The 17,239-nt window shown below is 45.0% G+C and overlaps 1 protein-coding gene across 2 annotated transcripts; it reads left to right on the forward strand.

The window, feature by feature from the left end:
• The first annotated feature begins 1,704 nt into the window (after nt 1-1,704).
• Nucleotides 1,705-12,696, forward strand: LOC124418013. 2 transcript variants are annotated; one of them, XM_046942219.1, is made up of 4 exons: nt 1,705-2,656; nt 5,272-5,403; nt 6,363-6,464; nt 11,117-12,696. In XM_046942219.1, exons 1-4 carry the CDS (start codon nt 2,510-2,512, stop codon nt 11,276-11,278), a joined length of 543 nt encoding a protein of 180 aa, XP_046798175.1. In that variant the 5' UTR covers nt 1,705-2,509; the 3' UTR covers nt 11,279-12,696. The 2 variants fall into 2 exon arrangements, with proteins under 2 accessions (XP_046798175.1, XP_046798176.1); XM_046942220.1 differs by lacking the exon at nt 11,117-12,696 and adding an exon at nt 7,981-10,087.
• The last annotated feature ends 4,543 nt before the right edge of the window (nt 12,697-17,239 follow it).

Raw genomic sequence — 17,239 nt, forward strand, 5'->3', positions numbered from 1 at the left:
TTATGGAAATAATCACTGTGCTGGCACAGCTGTCGTGCCTGGGAAAACTCGTATTTGCATAAGCAAAAGGGATAACTGGACACCTCCGTGCCTGTTTGTCAAATAAATTGCCGATTTCGATGTGCAAACATACATTTCTATCGTTTCTATCCACGTTGGAAAGTTTGCCCAGCAGGAAAACCACTCGTCGAGGTGGCAGGAAAACCACGCACGGCCACAGCAGCACCACGTGTGGGTGCCGTCGGGCAGCAATAACACGCTCACGCCACAGGTGGCCTCACAGCACGCCCTGGCAGGGGCTGGCAGAGCTCACGGCACATGCACTGCCTGCTGCTTGTGTGTGATACCGCGAAAAGATGCCCACCGCGCCTGCAAACAGCACAGACGCGCCTGCTCCGTGCCCCACCAGCAGCCGTCCCATAGGGCAGCCGTGCTGGTAGCAGCCACCATGTCAGCCCATGATTGATCCAAGACAGACTCTTGAAAATGAGCCACTGGCATTGCAGCTCACAGAGAGGCTGCAGTGCTTTTATTTTTTTACCTTTGTGCACCGGGAACAGCGCGCACTATGGGCCGTGCGGGAAGTTGCAGTGTTCCCACTGATGGCACTAATGCTACCCTATGGAAATCTCCTTAAACCCAGCCCTATAGGAACGGTGCACAACAAGGAATAATACCAAACAAAGCCGAAGTTTGGGCAGGTGTTGGCCAAAGGACTGGGAGAACGGAAGAAAGGACCTGGTTTAGGCTGGTTTTTTTCCCCTGCCATTCCATGGTGGCTGAAAAGCCAACTACGAGAAACCCCCTCATCCACACATAGAGATGTTTTCTTCCTCTTTTTCCCTCCTCCTTTCCATACGGCTCTAATGCTGTTGCCTGGTAAGTGCCTCAGTGCCTCCACAACTTGTAGTTCAACCGCTGCGCATACGTCCATAGGAAAGCCACAGTCTCCTGAGTGTACCCAAACCATACCAACTCTGTTCCAAAGCCGGAGCGGACAAACAAGACAAAACATGGCTCCTTCTGAACACCACAGATTGCTTACTGCACGTCAGCAGACTTAAACTAGAGATAAAACTCAGCCCGCTGCGTTCACTGCGTGCACAGAAACGTGGAAGCACATTACAGGAACAGGACATTTTTTCCACAAGGCCTGTAGCCACAGTGCCAACAGTACTGCCTCCACCTCCTGTGCCTGTGCAGAACCCACCAGCTATCACAGCTCTGCACACAGCAAGGGAGAATGGCAGCTTTGGGGGATAATAGACAAATAGAGCTTGAAAACGTCCTACCTTTAGCAGCTCTTGCAACGGATGAACTTTTGCTCGATTATGCTCTCCTAGTGGAAAATAAAAATACAGTTTGTTTCTACGCCCATGGTTGTGGATAAACGTGAGCAGAGCTTAGCCCAGTTGTAGCTGCCCATATCTGCAGATCAACAGCTCTGTAACTCTTTTGCCTTTCGGACCTCTTTCAAGAGGGATAATTAAGCTTGCCTGCTGCCCTGCGCATTTTGTTGTTAGCTGTGAGCAGCCGGGACAGCTCACAGAACTCTGATTAGTTCTGACTCAAACTCTGCACACAGGTGTTCTCATAGGCAGAGAGGTGCTCGGGGAAGACTGAAGGTCACCCATTCACACAGTGTAAAAGTTCATCCGCAGTTCCCACGTGAAGGCAGAAGTCCTTGCCCTGACAGGCAACCGTACCATTAAACTGCAAAACCCGAGGCCAAGACGGACAGCAAAGCAACGTGGGGACTAAATCATGGCATTGGCTGAGCGTAAGCCTGGAGGCCACGAGCCCCAGAAATAAACAACAGCTTCTGAGAACTGAGGCAGGGAAACTCTGACAAGCATCTGTCTTTCTTGCAAGAGGCTCATATATCCTGTGGGCTGTCATTTCACGTCGTATCATACCATAGCAGAACAACAGTCGCTTTGAAACGTACATACCTGGAATCCCAGCACATTTCCAGCAGAAGAAAGTCACGTACTGCGGAGACAGAGGGCTGCGTGCTCTGACAGAAGGTGAGGAGCGAGGAGGGACGGGTCGGTGTCCTGCAGCCCCTGCCTTCGTGCCAGCAAGGGCTTCTTCAGAGGCTCTGTGGGTGAAGAAGAGGGGATACTGGAGGCAGGTCCGCACGCAGAGCTCACTCTGATGAGCTGCCTGCCTCTGTGCGTTGATGAATGGCTTCTTCAGGCACACAGGTGCGCTGGGAATTACAAAAGCTGAAGAAAACAAAGGGACGTAGGGACATGCCTGAACAGGGACATTTCCTGGGGACAAATGCTTATCTCGGCTAGCAAAGAGAATTACAAGCGTGGAATACGGGAACCTAGATTAAGACAGAGAAAGAACGAGCTCAAGAGGACACCAATACAAAGGCTTCGAGGAAGGAGTCTGGGGAAAGAGAAGAGACAGTAAAGAGAAAGGAGAGGGAGGGAAATATTTGTACCTATCGAAGGAAGGCAGGAAGAATAAAAAGAAAGTGAAAATAAAAGGGATATTAATGGAGAAACATGAAAAAAGGAATAAACAGGAAAGCCCTGGGAGGGGAGGGGGAGTCTGTAGTCTGGGAGAAGAAAGTAGGAAACAGCGGCGATCGGAGGAGATGGCAGCAAGGAAATGGGAGCGGCGTACAAATGGAAGGAGTAAGGTAAGGAACGGTAGAAAATGTGTGATTCGAGAATGAAAGTCTGCAGTGCCACCAAGGTTTGGATTTGTCAGTAAGAAGTTTGAGCGCAAGTCCTGCTAAGAGCTGGGAGGAGACAAGTGTGGATGTATTTACAGATGAGACGGAGGCTGGATTGAGCCCTGCATGTGGGAACCGCCGCTGTCTTCACCAAGACCAGCGATAGCAGGGGGAATTTGGGAGCCCAGCAGCAGAGCAGTGGTTCCCTTCAGTCTTTGCTATTAGTTGTGACAGGTACAGAGCACGTAACTCACCAGTCCCATCCCAGCCACGCTGACAGATGATGCTTCTAAGTCTCCAAGAGATGAAATGGTACCCAAGGGCATGCAGTTAACACAACAGTTCACCTATCCCTCGAGTGGTATGTTGGCAGGTGAAAACAAGATGGACTTCACAAAAATGAGATCCAGAGGCCATTTTGGACTTGGACCAAACGTCCAAGTTTGACAATGCTCGGATACAGTATTTTGGCTACAAGCACTGAAATAATTTTAAAACTTTGTGCTTGGGTTGCAGTTCAGGCTAGGAAAACTGCTAAGCTCAGGAAATACTTAAAAGCAGCACGTAGATTTGGGTTAATCTATAGCATGTAAGGAATTAAATACCCAAATCAATGTGTTGTTGAACGTGCCAAGAAAAATACTATGGGGAAGCTGTAATGTAATGGAACAGAGCTCTCCATATTATAAATCTGGCTGCTGGGCTTTGTAAAGCACCAGACAGTGTAAAGAATGAAAACAAATAACAGTTTAATAATGAATTACAATAATTGTGTCGAGAGGAAGCCCTGACACAGACCATAGCCTCAGAGCCCAGCTGAGTTAAAATAGTACAGAGAGTGGAAATATATAATTTCAGACCGTTCTGGTTGCTTATTTCTAAAGCTAAACGGAGAGCTTTTTAAAATTACACGACCAGGGTCCGGGGCTGTGTATTTCTCCTGTTGATGAAATCACTACTATCAAAATGGTGCGGCTCTTGTCCTGCTTCACAGCAAACAATGTAAGCACAGCAGCCCATTCCTTCCACCGATAGCAATAATTCTTTGCACCGCTGATTGAAACAAATTACCCTGAAAACCACTTGGGTGGCTGGGCTTTTACAAATATTTTGTGCTACAAATTTCGTAGTGTTGCAGTCATTTCCTGATGCAGGAAAAAAAAAAAAGAAAAGAAAAGAAAAAGAGAGAAAAAAATCCTATTCAGATTCCCACAGAATCTCGTTTCTGTCATTCATCAAAATCACTTCCCAGCCTGCTTCATCTGTAGATGGCCTATTTGATTCTCTCTCTTCACTTTGGCCCAGACTTCTGGTGGTATTTGGATGCTTGAGGATAGGTGGAGGTGTTCTTAATCCTCCATAGCACCTAGGTGTCTTATTCTCCTTGATTTCAATACTTTTAGGTTCTGGGAAATCTCAATACCTATCTAGGCAACTCAAATGATACTTGTAATAGCAATAACAATAATGTAATAATAATAATAAAGGCACCGTGACATCCACCTACGTACTTTTAGAGGTTTCCTTTGGATGATTCTCAAAATCCACACATAAAAGCACCATCTGCCCTGAGATCTGTCCTGCAAGGCCATTCACAGGTACTCATCTGACCCAAATGAGTCCACAGGTGATTTCTTCAGAGAGGCAGGAGCCAGATTTCCTTTTCTCCAAAAGGAATTACTTCTAAGCACGACTCCTGCAGTCAGTGAGGACGCGCCAGCACAGTTCCTGATGGCAGTATGTCACAGCACACCCCACAGCAGCCCTCCTGCCCCTGCCTGGGGGCTGTAGAGTGCCCATTCGTGGGCAGCCCATGCCTTTGACCCCTGTGATGCGGCTGCTTCCAAGTTAGCCCACGGACACTTTGCCATCACCACAGAGCGTCCCACAGCTCAGCTCCTGTAGCCACTGCCTGGGCATTGTTTGTGCAGGAAGAAGCATGTTGTGTGATGGTAAGGATATTAAACAACCTGACAGCCAAATTTCAAAGAGCGGCAGCAAAGACAGCAGTCATTAATACCACCCTAGAACAAGAATTGGAAGAAATTTTACTACGTAAAGGGCCAGGTGGCTTCACCAGCTCCTTCTGCATTGAGACAAATTCCACTTCCACAATCAACTTTGCTAAGACTGCAGAAAGCATAGCTCAGTGCAGCACCTGGAGCCATCTATTTATAACCAAGGCTGGGTGTGAGCGAGTGCTCAGGTGACACAGAGCTGCTGATGGAGGTGAGCGGTGCTTCCCATCAACCCCTCAGCCCCAGGGTGGAAGTGCAAAGGCTGCTTGCCTGTCACAGCAGGGCAGCATGCCTCAGCTCATCACGTGCTAAGCTACCAAAACCACTGAACCAAGACTGACAGTGTCTAAGGTGAAAAAAAGACTGCCAGAGAATTTAATGCTCCTTATACATACAGAATCCAAAGTATCACTGGAAGTCCTGACAGATACAAAACCAAATCCAACCTGAAGCGGGAGGGCTACCCAGTATATGAGTGAGGGAGGCAGGTCAGATGGCACACCAAATGCCCAGTCAGAACACAGTTACCCTTATTTTACACTTATTTGTCCGTTTCTCCAGAATGCAGGTAGAATCACACATGGTAAACGAAACTGGGAGAAAACTGAAGTGAGGAAGTCTGAGCTCAAGAGAGGCGCTAAGGGTGGTGCTGCCAAAAGTCACGCTCTCTTCCATGTCACCTGCCTGCAAAAGGTGCCATTGCCTCCTTGTTTCATCAGTGCGTATTCTTCTGGTATAACACAGAACCTCGTTCCAGGCACCTGCAAAGTTCAGGCACTGTTCAGGACAGAACTGGGAAGCTGAGAGAGCTCTGTACTGTTCCAGACACGATGAAAACCTGGCAGGATTCGGCCTTCCTACTTTTGGCGGGGAGAGGGAGCGTGAGAGGGGAGGTGGAGGAAAGGGACTCTTGAAAAATATATTTGTGTTTCCTGTTAAACTCGACTATTTGGGTGTTCAAATGAGTATAACAGGAAATCTAAAGAGAGGTAATGCATTCCTTGTTGCAACTGATGCTTGAAGGCCAGGCCTACGTGGCTTTTCAGTAGGAATTTTACGAAGAGTAATTTGTAGTTGGTCAGGTAATGAAAGAAGTAAAAATTACCTAAAACTGCTGGGAAATCACAAATGGTGTATGGGTACATAGTTAGATGAGAGCTACTGAACTGAGTTTCTGGAATCGTCATTACCCAATTTGTAGCAGTAAATATCACCATGTAAATCCCAACCTTTCCTCATCCTTCCCAGGGGGAACCATGAATACTTCTTATCTGGCCCATATTTAGGAAGACAGTCTTAGAAAACAGAAGAAGGAAAAGTCATCTGGCAGTGTAGGAGCCACAGAGGCTAGCTGGTGTTCTAGTCTGATCACAATTGCAACCCCATTGGTAATTTCAGTATAGGGCAATATTTCCTCTCACTGCTTTTCCTCTGCCACGTTTCGGTAACAACAAGCAGTAATTGAGCTCACAGGGTTAGCTACTTGATATTAAAACAACTCTGTAAAGTTTCACACTGTCAAAATTCAGAATTTTGCAGCTTTGCAAGGCCCAGTGGATGGCCTGGCCGCTGTGAACCTTAATCCAGATTGCAAATGCTCTCTTTGTTCTGGCTTTTCCGCTCCTACACCCATAACACGTTACATCCCACAGACAGCCAGTCAGCAAGCATTGCTTCCAGCGTTGGAAATGGTCTGTGGAAATGGGGGACCACCTCAACGAGGCATCCTGCAGGAAGAGAAACACCTCCCAAAGGTGAGGGAAGAAAATGCACTAGCAGAAGCCACACAACACAGGGGCAAAGCCCTCTGCCCATGCTAGGCGTCACTGCCAAACAGAGCTCCTACAGAGCTCCTCAGTTGGTCACTAAGTAGCTGGGGATAAGTGCATCAAACTGAGATGCTGTAATGGGCAAATGCTTATACACAGAGAATCTTAACCTCATTTCACATGTGACTTCATCTTAGGTGACTTCACAAATGCAATTACTCTGCCACCTGCACAGCTCTGTATGTTTTATGTGCTCCTTTTACCCTCTAAAGCCTGAAAAACTAGTTAATTTATTATTTTTCATGATCAGTCCCAGATGGATGATGTCTGTCAGCATTTACTGATTTACATAACATTTATCATGTTCAAAGCTCTTTATAAACACTAAGCAGTTGATCTTCACACCACCCCTGTGCCCCAAGCATTAGTACTTCCTTTTTACTGCCTGGAAATTGTTATGGAAAGTCAAAGCAATCCTCACAGTAGTTAAGGTAACACCAGAACTCAGTACCTCCTCCAGCACATCACACTTTCCTAATTCAAACACATCTACCACACCACCCTGCAATATTTCTTTTATTTTTTATTTTTTCCTTTCTGATTTACCTATAAAAATCCCCTGCCCCACTCTGTCAGCTTTGCCTACTTTTTGGTCTCCAGTCCAGCTTAAGAGTCCAGTTCCCAAGGGGCTCACAAGTCAACTTCCAAAACGCTCCAAAAACAAATCGGTACCACTTCTGTACGCTAAAAGACATTGTATCCCCCAGTGCCCATCAAATACAACTAATGGCTTAAAAAAAAAAAAGACATCTTTTTAATTTATTCTTTTAACGTGAGGTCCTCTAAATTCCTTGTGAGTGCAGAACTGAGGTTCACTTAAAATCAGGCCACAGCTGAGCTTTGGCAGATTTTTATTGTAAGCAATTAAATGGCTTATAAACTAGAGGTATTTCAGAACCAGCATCGATAACCATTGGGAAGAAGTGAAACTCAGACTAGCTGCGTTCTTAGCTGCAGTGGAGCATTCAGCAATGTCAAACACCTTCCAAGCACATACAAAGGGAAGTAGTTTGATTTGTTAACAATGATGGCCTCACATACATAACTATGGGCAATGGAGGGTTTGAGTCACTTCTAGCTGCCAAAGGCAAGTGAGTAAGAAGAACTAGGTAGCAGTTAGACAAAATTAGAAGCCTGCAACCCCTTCCTTGGGCAGTGTTTTTTCATTCAACCTTGTCTATATTAGAGAAGAGCAGTGGTACGTGGCTTAAACTCTACTGGTACACCACCACCTTCCAGCCCCTCAGCACACAAAGGCTCTGTGAGCCTTCCTCTCATTTGGGTCATAACATCAATGCAAAAAACAAGACCACAAGAACTTATCTTTACCTTTCTCCTCTTTAAAAACACTTCTCCCGTGGTGGTTTAACTGGCCTTAGTTCTAATACTCCCTAGACTAAATCCCCCCCCAACATTCAGTGCAGCAATTCGTAACTTACAGGTTTGCCTTCACACTCAGTGCAAGGAACAGCACGAAGGAAAAGGCAGGTACATGAGAATAAGATAAACCACTGGTAAACTGGAGGAACTGGAACAAGCTAAAAGTGAAATCTTTAGGAAAGCAATTAGAGATCTGCCACGTCAGCATGAAGACACCTTGTTTGGCTCACCAGGAAGTGTAATTTAGACCCTGGTTACCTCTGCTGAGGGTACATCTGCTAATGTTCTTCAGAATTGCAGCAGGCCTCCCTGCTTTACAGCAACTAAAGAAAGGAGGAGGCACTGCTGCTAACTTTCCCTGGTAGCCAAGTATATAAGCTTCAGTGCCTCCAATCAAGGCTGATGAAATCTGTCCTTCTCTGAAACGAGTGCATTCCTCCAAGCCCCATGGAGAAAGCAGTGGCGAGCAGAAGTGGGTTCTCCCTCCTTGCAGAAGAAAACAGCGAGTCGGTTCCAGCTTTTCTGAGCAAACCATTGGTGGATGCTGCTGCCAAAACTGGGAACTGAAATGGCACACAGCCTGCCCTTCCCGCGGGACCAGGAGGAGCGTGGTCATCAGTACAACTTTTCAAACAGAAGAGGGAGATCCATCAATTTTGTGGTTGCAGCGTGTCCCAGGCAAAATTTCGTTATTGGTTTCATCTGGATTAGAATTAACCGTTAAGGCTTCTCTACCTTACACTTCCTGATCATTTCTGCTCCCTTTTGCAATAAAACAGAGCAAGGTTGTAAATGGGCTGGAGGGAATGGGGAATACCCAAAGCCAGTTGGTAGGACCACCTGCTCAGGAGAGGAACTGACTTGATATTTGGTATCACTAGGCTAGGCACCTTCCTTCTGACCATGCGCTATAGCAAAATGGCAGGGAATATAAACTCGTGTGGCATCAAATTGTTTCATCAACATACAAATATTAACACCCACATGTGTATGAGGCATTGCCCATACCTTTGGGGTCTGTTTCCTCTAGGCGACTGTTGGCTAACCTGTAGGCGTCTCAGGGCTTCATGCCAGTGGAAAAGAATACATACAAAATGTTTCTTTAAGGCATGGGTTTGTTCAGCTACCCACGTTTGAAGGGAATGAGAGAATACGAATTAGGCATCTAGGCTGCAGTGCTGAGAAGGGTGTTTTACTCCTGCCCATGTAGCTTTTGGTCTCCAAAACCATAAAAGAAGCCATTATAACGTGACAAAGGAATGACTGGGTGGCAAGTGTTGTGCCTCAACGATACCACTATTAACAACTGATATCTTATTGGTGAGGAGAGTTAAGCTATTAACGGCTAATTTACGCCTCTTTCTTCACTGTGTGACTCAAACCAGTTCTGCAGTCTGTTACAGGTTAACTAGCCAGGGTTAGGCAGGGCGGGGCCTGGAGCAGATTGCAAAACTGGTTTATTCAACTTGCAGAGTGAGGAAACATCCTTAAAAATAGCCATTCTAGAGGAAGACAAGATGCCTTCCTGTCAATTTTTGGCACATCGCGTAACAAAACAGATCTTTAGGCCCCCTCAGCTTTTGTTACTGCACTGAGACACCGTGTGCGGGTCACACACAGACAGAAGCCACCCAGTATTGTGCCACAGCTGAGCAGCGTGCCTTTAATTTAGCCCGGGGCTATGCTCAGAGGCACACCCTCACCTGCAGCCTCTCTCCTCAGCAAGTGTGTGCCAAGTGCAGCTGGTTAATAGATCACAGATCAGAGCGACCAGCTGCTTCAAGCATATGGGGCGATGGAGGAGGGGAGGCTACAAGGCCCTTCTGTGAACGTGTGAAATGCAGGCCTGGAGGTCAACAGGTGATTTCAAGTAAGGGAAGAGGTAGAAGATGTCTGTACTGAGTACAGTAAAAGAGAAAGGGAGTGCAGTCTGCTCTCTCCAGCAGTTTTGTTCCTCCTGAGGGAGCAGGGTGAAATGCAGGCGCTGAGAGCTTCCCTTGTGAGGTGGGCCTTGTGCAGCTTCACCTGGGCACGGGCGGTACCACGTGAGGCAGTGACACAGGTGTATCTGAAACCTCCTCCGAGGTTAAGCTGAGGAAGATGGAGTACGGAAAGCGTTGGAATAAACGATTAAGTTCTATTAAAAGCCTATTGTGTACGTGCTAAAATGCGACTGATGGTTTCAGAATCTCTTGCGCTCTCTTGTCATCAATGCACAATTCTTTTTGATTGCTTCCAGACAATTCAGATTTCGGCACTGAGCAAAAATATCAGAGAGGGATGGAATATACGATCTACTTTTCTTTATGCAGTCTTTATCATCGTCATTGTCCTTGGGAATTTTCCCAGTTCTACAGTGACAGGAAGATCATCAGAAACTGAGAGCCTCACTTCAACTCACATTAGTGGGCCCTTCATGTTGTTCTGGCAATACAAAAAGGCCTTCAAGTCAAACCTAATTTGAATCCCGCTTTAGCAATCCTTTATGTTGTCATAGCAGTGTAAATTTGTCCCTACGTAAATGTAATGCAGCCACATTCTGAATCTCTGCACTGTTATGTGGCATTAGAATGGCGAGACACCCAAGCTGACTAAAGGGAGACTGAGGAGCTTCCTGCACGGGAAGGTGTTGAGAAGTTGAGGCCAGCGTATGGCAGGGTGGTCTGGGAGGATTTGATCCTGCCCCAGTGCAGGGTTAGACTGAGAGATCTTATGAGATCCTTCGCACTTCTGCAGTTAAAAGGGGTTATGTTTCCTCAAGAGACAATTTATTTGTGTCAGCCTGCATAGTCCAGTCTTATCCTCAGATCACTGTTCCATACTTTTGCAAAGGTTATCAGTTTACCTACTGTAGTAGTGAAAATTAAAAAAAAACACATTCCTGAAATTGACCCCTTTTCCAACAACATATTGAAGAAAAGCAAACAGAAGTAAATTATCTGTGGTATCTCTAAGTTTGCATCTTTTACATTTGCTACAGCATGAACATACGTTCCCACTTTGCTCTCCTAAGCTGAATGGTCAACTATGATTCGCTTTCCATCTTTAAATTCTCCCAAACTGTTTCATGTCCTGATTCCCTAGAAGGAAAGCTGGGTTTTTTGTTTGTTGTTTTTGTTTTCCCCTCAAAGACATTGATTTTAAAATGAAGCTGCTGCCTTTGTTTCTGAGCACAGTAGACCCTATTTGTTTTGCAGCAACAACTGTGGGGAAGGGACCTTCACGAGTCCTCCGCTGAATCTCCAGATTTAACAGCTACAGCATCTAAAACCAAAAGCAAAGTTTCCATCAAGTGTTCATCCACAGCCCTCCTGTCCCTTCTCCATGGAAGTGGACTGTTTCAAACCCGAGTTTTTTAAATGTCATGATGCTGCCTTAGAGAAGAGGCGTTGGAACACTCGCACTGGTGGTACTCAAACAAGCTGTCCTCCCCTGCAGGCTCAGTTACCTCTACAGGCCGGTGTAGCCCTGCTCCCGGTTTTCAGTGATTAAAAAAGACATTTCATTTTGCGTGTGCATTACTGTCAGCTTTTTGCAGTGCCACATTTGTGACAGAGGCAACAGCCCCAAAGGAGCTGGACTTGAGCTAGCATTTCCCTTTGGTAGAGTCAATGAAGCAGCCGTCGGTCAGAGCTGCGGTCTGGGTGAGTAGTATAACGAGGGCTGCAGTCCATAATTTTGCACTGCGTATTTCCTCCCTATGGAGTTGCATGGCTGGTTTATTGAAATCACACACAAAGAGGTCTTAGTGCACTTCTTAGCAGATTCTATCAGAAAAAAAAAAAAAAAAAAAGAAAGAAAGAAAAAAACTCAGCCTAATTGTGAAATATGCTAGTGGGACCTGCAGAAACCTGGGCTATACTCCTGGCTTCTGTGACCATTTGGAGAACTGGCTTGAAAAAAGTCTTTTAACCCTTCTGTGTTTCAATTTCTCTCACCTGTAGAAGAGAGATGCACACCCTCCATGCTAATGCTTTATGCTGGTGTGTGCTGAGCACATTCTGGGAGCAAGGCTAGGCAGGCCTGTCCTGCTGCTGACCTCCAACACCTGCTCTGGAGGAGCTTCAGCTCCTGTGGCGGCCAACACAGGACCTTTCCCAGCACTCTATTCACTAAACAAACACGTCTTTTTATTATGATGTTGTTATTGCGGTTAGTTGACAGAAACCCCATAAAACTTGATGTAAAAATAATGAAAGCATTTAATATTACAAAAAAAAAAAAAATGTTGATACTAAGCACCAAGTTGGCATGACTAACATCGTAACATCGAACACAGCAAATCTACCAACGCTCCTTCTGCTCACCGAGAGGCTTAGGCCACTGTGGACAGACTCCGTGGGTCCGGACATCCTCTCGCCACACGCCTCCCTCAGCAGGGCCCTTCTGCTGTTGCTGAAACTACTTCACAAGCTTTAAGCATGGCTCTGGGCTGTGCTGCTCAACCCTAATCCAGAAGTCGCATTCGTTGCGGCAAAGGACTCTTTCCTTCCTGCCACTGCTTCGTGCTCTGGATCACAAGAAAACCCTTCCGTCCCCACCCTCTGCCCTCATAATGGCTGCATCTCTTTGTTTGACACGAGCCATTCTGCAAGCTGAACTTCTCATTTTTAAAATGCTGCTCTGCAGGCCGGTCATTAGAGTTGGTCTGCACTTACTCCCTACCTTGGGTTGATCTTTCATAACGTGTTAAACACTTTTTGAAAGTTTGGCATTTCTGTGGGGGAAATACAAATTTGCATTTGAGATACTTTAAAATAAATATTTAGGAAAAATATAAACGTTAGCAAAGTTTTGTTTATCTTAGTTTTTATGGCTCCACTGAATGTCAGAACAGCTGTATTGACTGCATAAAATATATTTTCTGGAGTTAGAAATATATAGCCATCTGTTCAGCTCGTAACATGTGTTAATAGGTATCTCAAATTTCAATTCAAGAAATAGCAATCTTAATAAATAACGTAACAGCAGGAAACCTGGGTTAACTAACAGGGACCTGGCCGTAATGGTGCTACATCTGTGTGAGTTAGTCATTACAGAAATATTCAGGTACAAAGTTCTCGGTTTAAGTGGGACCTTTAGCTAAGAAGCATTTGTCTCGAACTGTCAGGAAATGCAGTTTTCTATGACAAAGACATTCCCAAAGATTTCCACCTGGCACTGACACCTGGAGACATTTTACAGAAATGAGAGTTCTTTACTAACCACGTGCACACCCAGACCTCATGGATTTCTCCTATGGGCTTGGTGTGCCAGAGGTGACCCTTGCAGATAAGTTCAGACCAGCCTGGCTTTGAAGTTCAAGCCACTACCTCTAGAGAAGGAAAACCATCCACGCAAAATGCCTGAGTTAAGATCACCATTAAATTACTCTCCAGTTGTACAGCCCTTGTAGGACAATAACCTATTTAAGTGGTCTCACTGCAGGATAATGGTCAGCTCTGAATTTAACCTGAAAGGTGAGCTACTACTGGACAACAGTGCCCTATTATGCTTATGCAGAAAGTAAAGCGAATTACAAAATAAAGTATGATCTTTACATTTCCTTTCTGCTCCAAAAGGCTCTTCTATTTATTCATTTATTTCTCCTGCACAGTAATTAACAGTGTGAAGGCCTGTAACTCCGGGTCTTTGGTTGCCAAGATGAAAATGTCACTTTCAAGCAGATGGTACTGCTGATGCGGAAGGTTACAGACTTGGAAATTTATTTAAGCAACCCAAAACAAAATCAAGGGATTGACAGAAATATTACCTTCGATTATTCAAAAGAGAGATGAAGAAGCAAGACCAAAAAAAAAAAAAAAAAAAGGAGAAAAAAGAGGAAAACCTGTTTTTCCTTTGATTATCTATAGAAAATGCATTCACAAGAACTAGAGGGAAACATAATCTACTAAATGAAATCATGGCTTGGAACTGTACAGATGAGGATCTTATCTGAGTGTGGGAAACCACCGAAGACATAGCACTGCCATTATTAATGGTCTTTGTGTCATTTTCCAGTGCAGGGACACGTTCCACTCCGCCACCAACTAAGTGGATGCTGGAGGGAGCTAAGTCAGCCCCTGGTTTGACTCTGCATATTAAGACTAGGAAGCACAGACACCTCTTGACAACTTTCTTTCCCCATCTCCAGCTATCTTCCAGTTACAGGGACAGACGTTACACTAGAGAAACTGTAAGACAAGTTTCACATCTCTCTCTCTCTATAGATATACAATGCTATATAAACAACGGAGAAGTTACAAGAATATGACTTTATGATTTCATAAAGTACTAATTAGTGGGTAATGGAGAATTATACAATTTACAAACGAGCAGTCAATTGCTATGCCAAACAACTGGCATCAGAAACTGTAGTCATAAATGTTCTGGGTAAGAGCACACTTCATAGGACCCTTTCACAGGCTGTGCAGTCTCTGTCACGGGAACAATTCAGTGCTTACTTTGTTGTGCTAAATACAGAAGGGCCTGGAAGATCGGCGATCTCTATTCACTTCTGTGACATAAGGTTCCACCCAACCTTTGCTATTCATTAATCACTTCCGTCCCTTAAATTTTTGGCTCTTATGGCTGTGGGCAAAATGCAATTCTAACATGTTTTGAAACAGCAAGGTCTTCCTGAACCGTGGAGAGCCTGGTGAGGTGTTTGTGAGTACGGACTGACCTACTCATACTAATCAGTACTTTCTCTGGTCTCGCAGTCATGGAACCGATCATTTTTGAACAACACACTGGAGTTCATTGAATTTTCCACATGGGCTTTGCCACAGACAGAGGATATTTTACTTTGTCTCTGTACTCTGCTGGAATCTCTCAGCAGCTGTTTCTGTCCCAGCGCCCTTTCCTGCAAGCAGGAAATCTGGGATTACGGAACACCACTCCCACTCTCTCTGTTCAGTCAGGCAGCTGCATAACACACCTCTGGCTCAGCCCCTGCTGGTGTGGCCATGCTGAAGTCACACCAGTAATCTGGAACCCACACCAAAGTTACATCCCCCGGCACACACACTTTGCCTCTGTGTCTCTAAGCTTGTTTATAAATCGGTATGATGGCATGACAAATTGCCAAACCATCTAAAAGAGGCAAAACCAATCGTTATGCAGTATTTTTCATGCATTCACCACCACTAGCACAACTCAGAAACATCTAAGCAGCTTTGAACAGTTGCACGCGAGAGTGTGCAAATCTGAAATGCTTCCAGAAATGCACGGCCCCAAATGCAGAAATACTCTGTGCACAAAGGGCTTTCCCTGGATCAGCAGCAGGGTTTGATAACTCTTGTAGACAGCAAGAGACGTGGAATCTGACTGGCAAGAACAGCCTTCCGCCTTCATTTTAAAACACAGTAAAGAAACATTCACATCTTCTGTTCTTGGCTCTCTCTCCTAGGTTGCATTTTATATCTGTCCCTTGTTAAGGATCACATTCAAGAGAAGAAAAAGTAACAAACACTGACCTTAAGGTTTCCTTTCTATTGGCACTATGTGTGCTAATATTCAAGGGCTTCCAAAACGGGGTTAAAACATCGTGAATATTATGAGCGTGCTTTTATGAGAGCTGAAGTTACGTAAGGAGATTTATACGGGCCACTGCAACCTTCCTATCCACTGTAACTTTGCTCAGGGCTACTGTTTATACTTTCAGAAAACACTGGAGATATCTGAGGTCTATGGCACCAGAAAAAAAAAAAAAAAAAAGCCAAGAGAGACAAGCATCTGTCATGGTACATAGAAAATGAATCCTTCTGGCAACTCCTGCCCAGCCCCAGATTAATATGGATTTACAATTAACATCATCAGTGAATCAAGCAGCACGGTAATTGTTTTTGCAGCTATTCCAAAACTTTCTTCTGCACAGACATAACCTAATTCTAACTTAGTGAGACAGAACAGCTTGACACATTTGTTATCTAAAGACCACTTCAGCCAAAGAACATAATGAAAAAGCATGGGAACTTGACTCAGGAGCAAAGGCTCTTCTTTAATACTTGTTCCAAAAATAAAAAAGCCTCTCCCCCCTACATCCCTCATTATTTCTTATTCTTGAAGCTCTAATTTTGCCCCAAGGACTGCTTCAAAAATACATTCTCTTTGATAGGCTTGCTTAATACCACTCAGTCAAGTAGGATTAGAGCCTTCTGAAGGAAAGAACACATTTCTTATTCATTTTCATGATTAATTAGTAAAAATGACTTCTGGAACCCTCTGCTGTAGAAGTAACACTCGCTTCTAGTTCACAGCAGGGATAAATAGCTGGCACCCATTATTGCTCGATGCCCACAAGTGATGGCAGGCAGCCCTGCGCACACCGGCCCACAGTCTCCTGGGGTAGGGGACAGGGCTGCAGCCTTGCACCTCAGGTGCCACACCTGCCAGGAGCAAACCTGCACACTCCTACTTGGTTCATTGCTACAGTATCTAGGGCCTGCTATAAGGGAATAACCAGGAGTAACTATGTCTGGAGCCATTCCTCCAACCAGTCCTCGGGGAGAGAGAACTGAGTCAACGTTCTGCCTCAACTTCTGCAATTAAAATCAGAGCAAGATGAGCTACAACAGAGCACACATGGCAAAGCTTCATGCCATGAAATGAACTTTGTGTCTTTCCTTCTCCATGCCACGGCCGGGCAGAACCAGCCTTCCAAACATTCTGCTGAAAGCCTCTAAGTTCCTTTTCTTAAACTCATCAAATTTGTAGAGACACACAAATTAAGCCAGCAGAATGTGCCTGAATCATGATAAACACCAAAGGCTTGCTAGTTTGTTCAGTAGGGTTGAAGAAACAAGCCAAACAAACAAGGACTCTGCCTATGTGTGGCACCATGTTTTCACTGCGTATTACACCATCAGTACACTACGATATGGACACCTGTGACCATTTCCAGTAAGTCAAGCACCAGGTAAAACCAAGAGCAAGGATCTAAATCGACAGCACTCGCTAATCAAAGCAGAATTGCTGTTGACGTGTATACAAAATAATGACTCAGATTTTAAAATTCCCCGATGCTGAGTTACATGTGCAGGTTTGTTTGCTTTTTTAATATGCAAGACTTTTATTTGGAGTTCTTTACACGGCTCCAAGAGTATGGCTCGTCCATTGCAGTTTCTGCAGTTGATTTGCTCAGGGGTTTTTATAGTCTGGTACCTAAAACTGTCAGGGCATGATGTAAAAAAAAGAAAAAAAAAAAGCTGGCCTTGGGAAAGAGCTTAAGATCAAAATGAAATTAATTTCCCAGAAAAGGCAGAACGGAGTTTTCTGGTTCCTCAGCACCAGCTGAGCCCTGCTGGAAGGGCTGGGCTGCAAACAGCCCCCTGACGTCT

This window comes from Gallus gallus, chromosome 5 (genome assembly GCF_016699485.2).
Source record: "Gallus gallus isolate bGalGal1 chromosome 5, bGalGal1.mat.broiler.GRCg7b, whole genome shotgun sequence".
Taxonomy (NCBI): domain Eukaryota; kingdom Metazoa; phylum Chordata; class Aves; order Galliformes; family Phasianidae; genus Gallus; species Gallus gallus.

Bases quoted from the DNA above. Each gene is read 5' to 3' on its own strand.
- LOC124418013 (XM_046942219.1), top strand. From the start codon at position 2,510: ATGGAGAAACATGAAAAAAGGAATAAACAGGAAAGCCCTGGGAGGGGA. The intron at 2,657-5,271 runs GTAAGGAACGGT...CCGTTTCTCCAG, and splicing joins GTACAAATGGAAGGAGTAAG to AATGCAGGTAGAATCACACA. The intron at 6,465-11,116 runs GTGAGGGAAGAA...TTTGTTTTGCAG, and splicing joins AAGAGAAACACCTCCCAAAG to CAACAACTGTGGGGAAGGGA.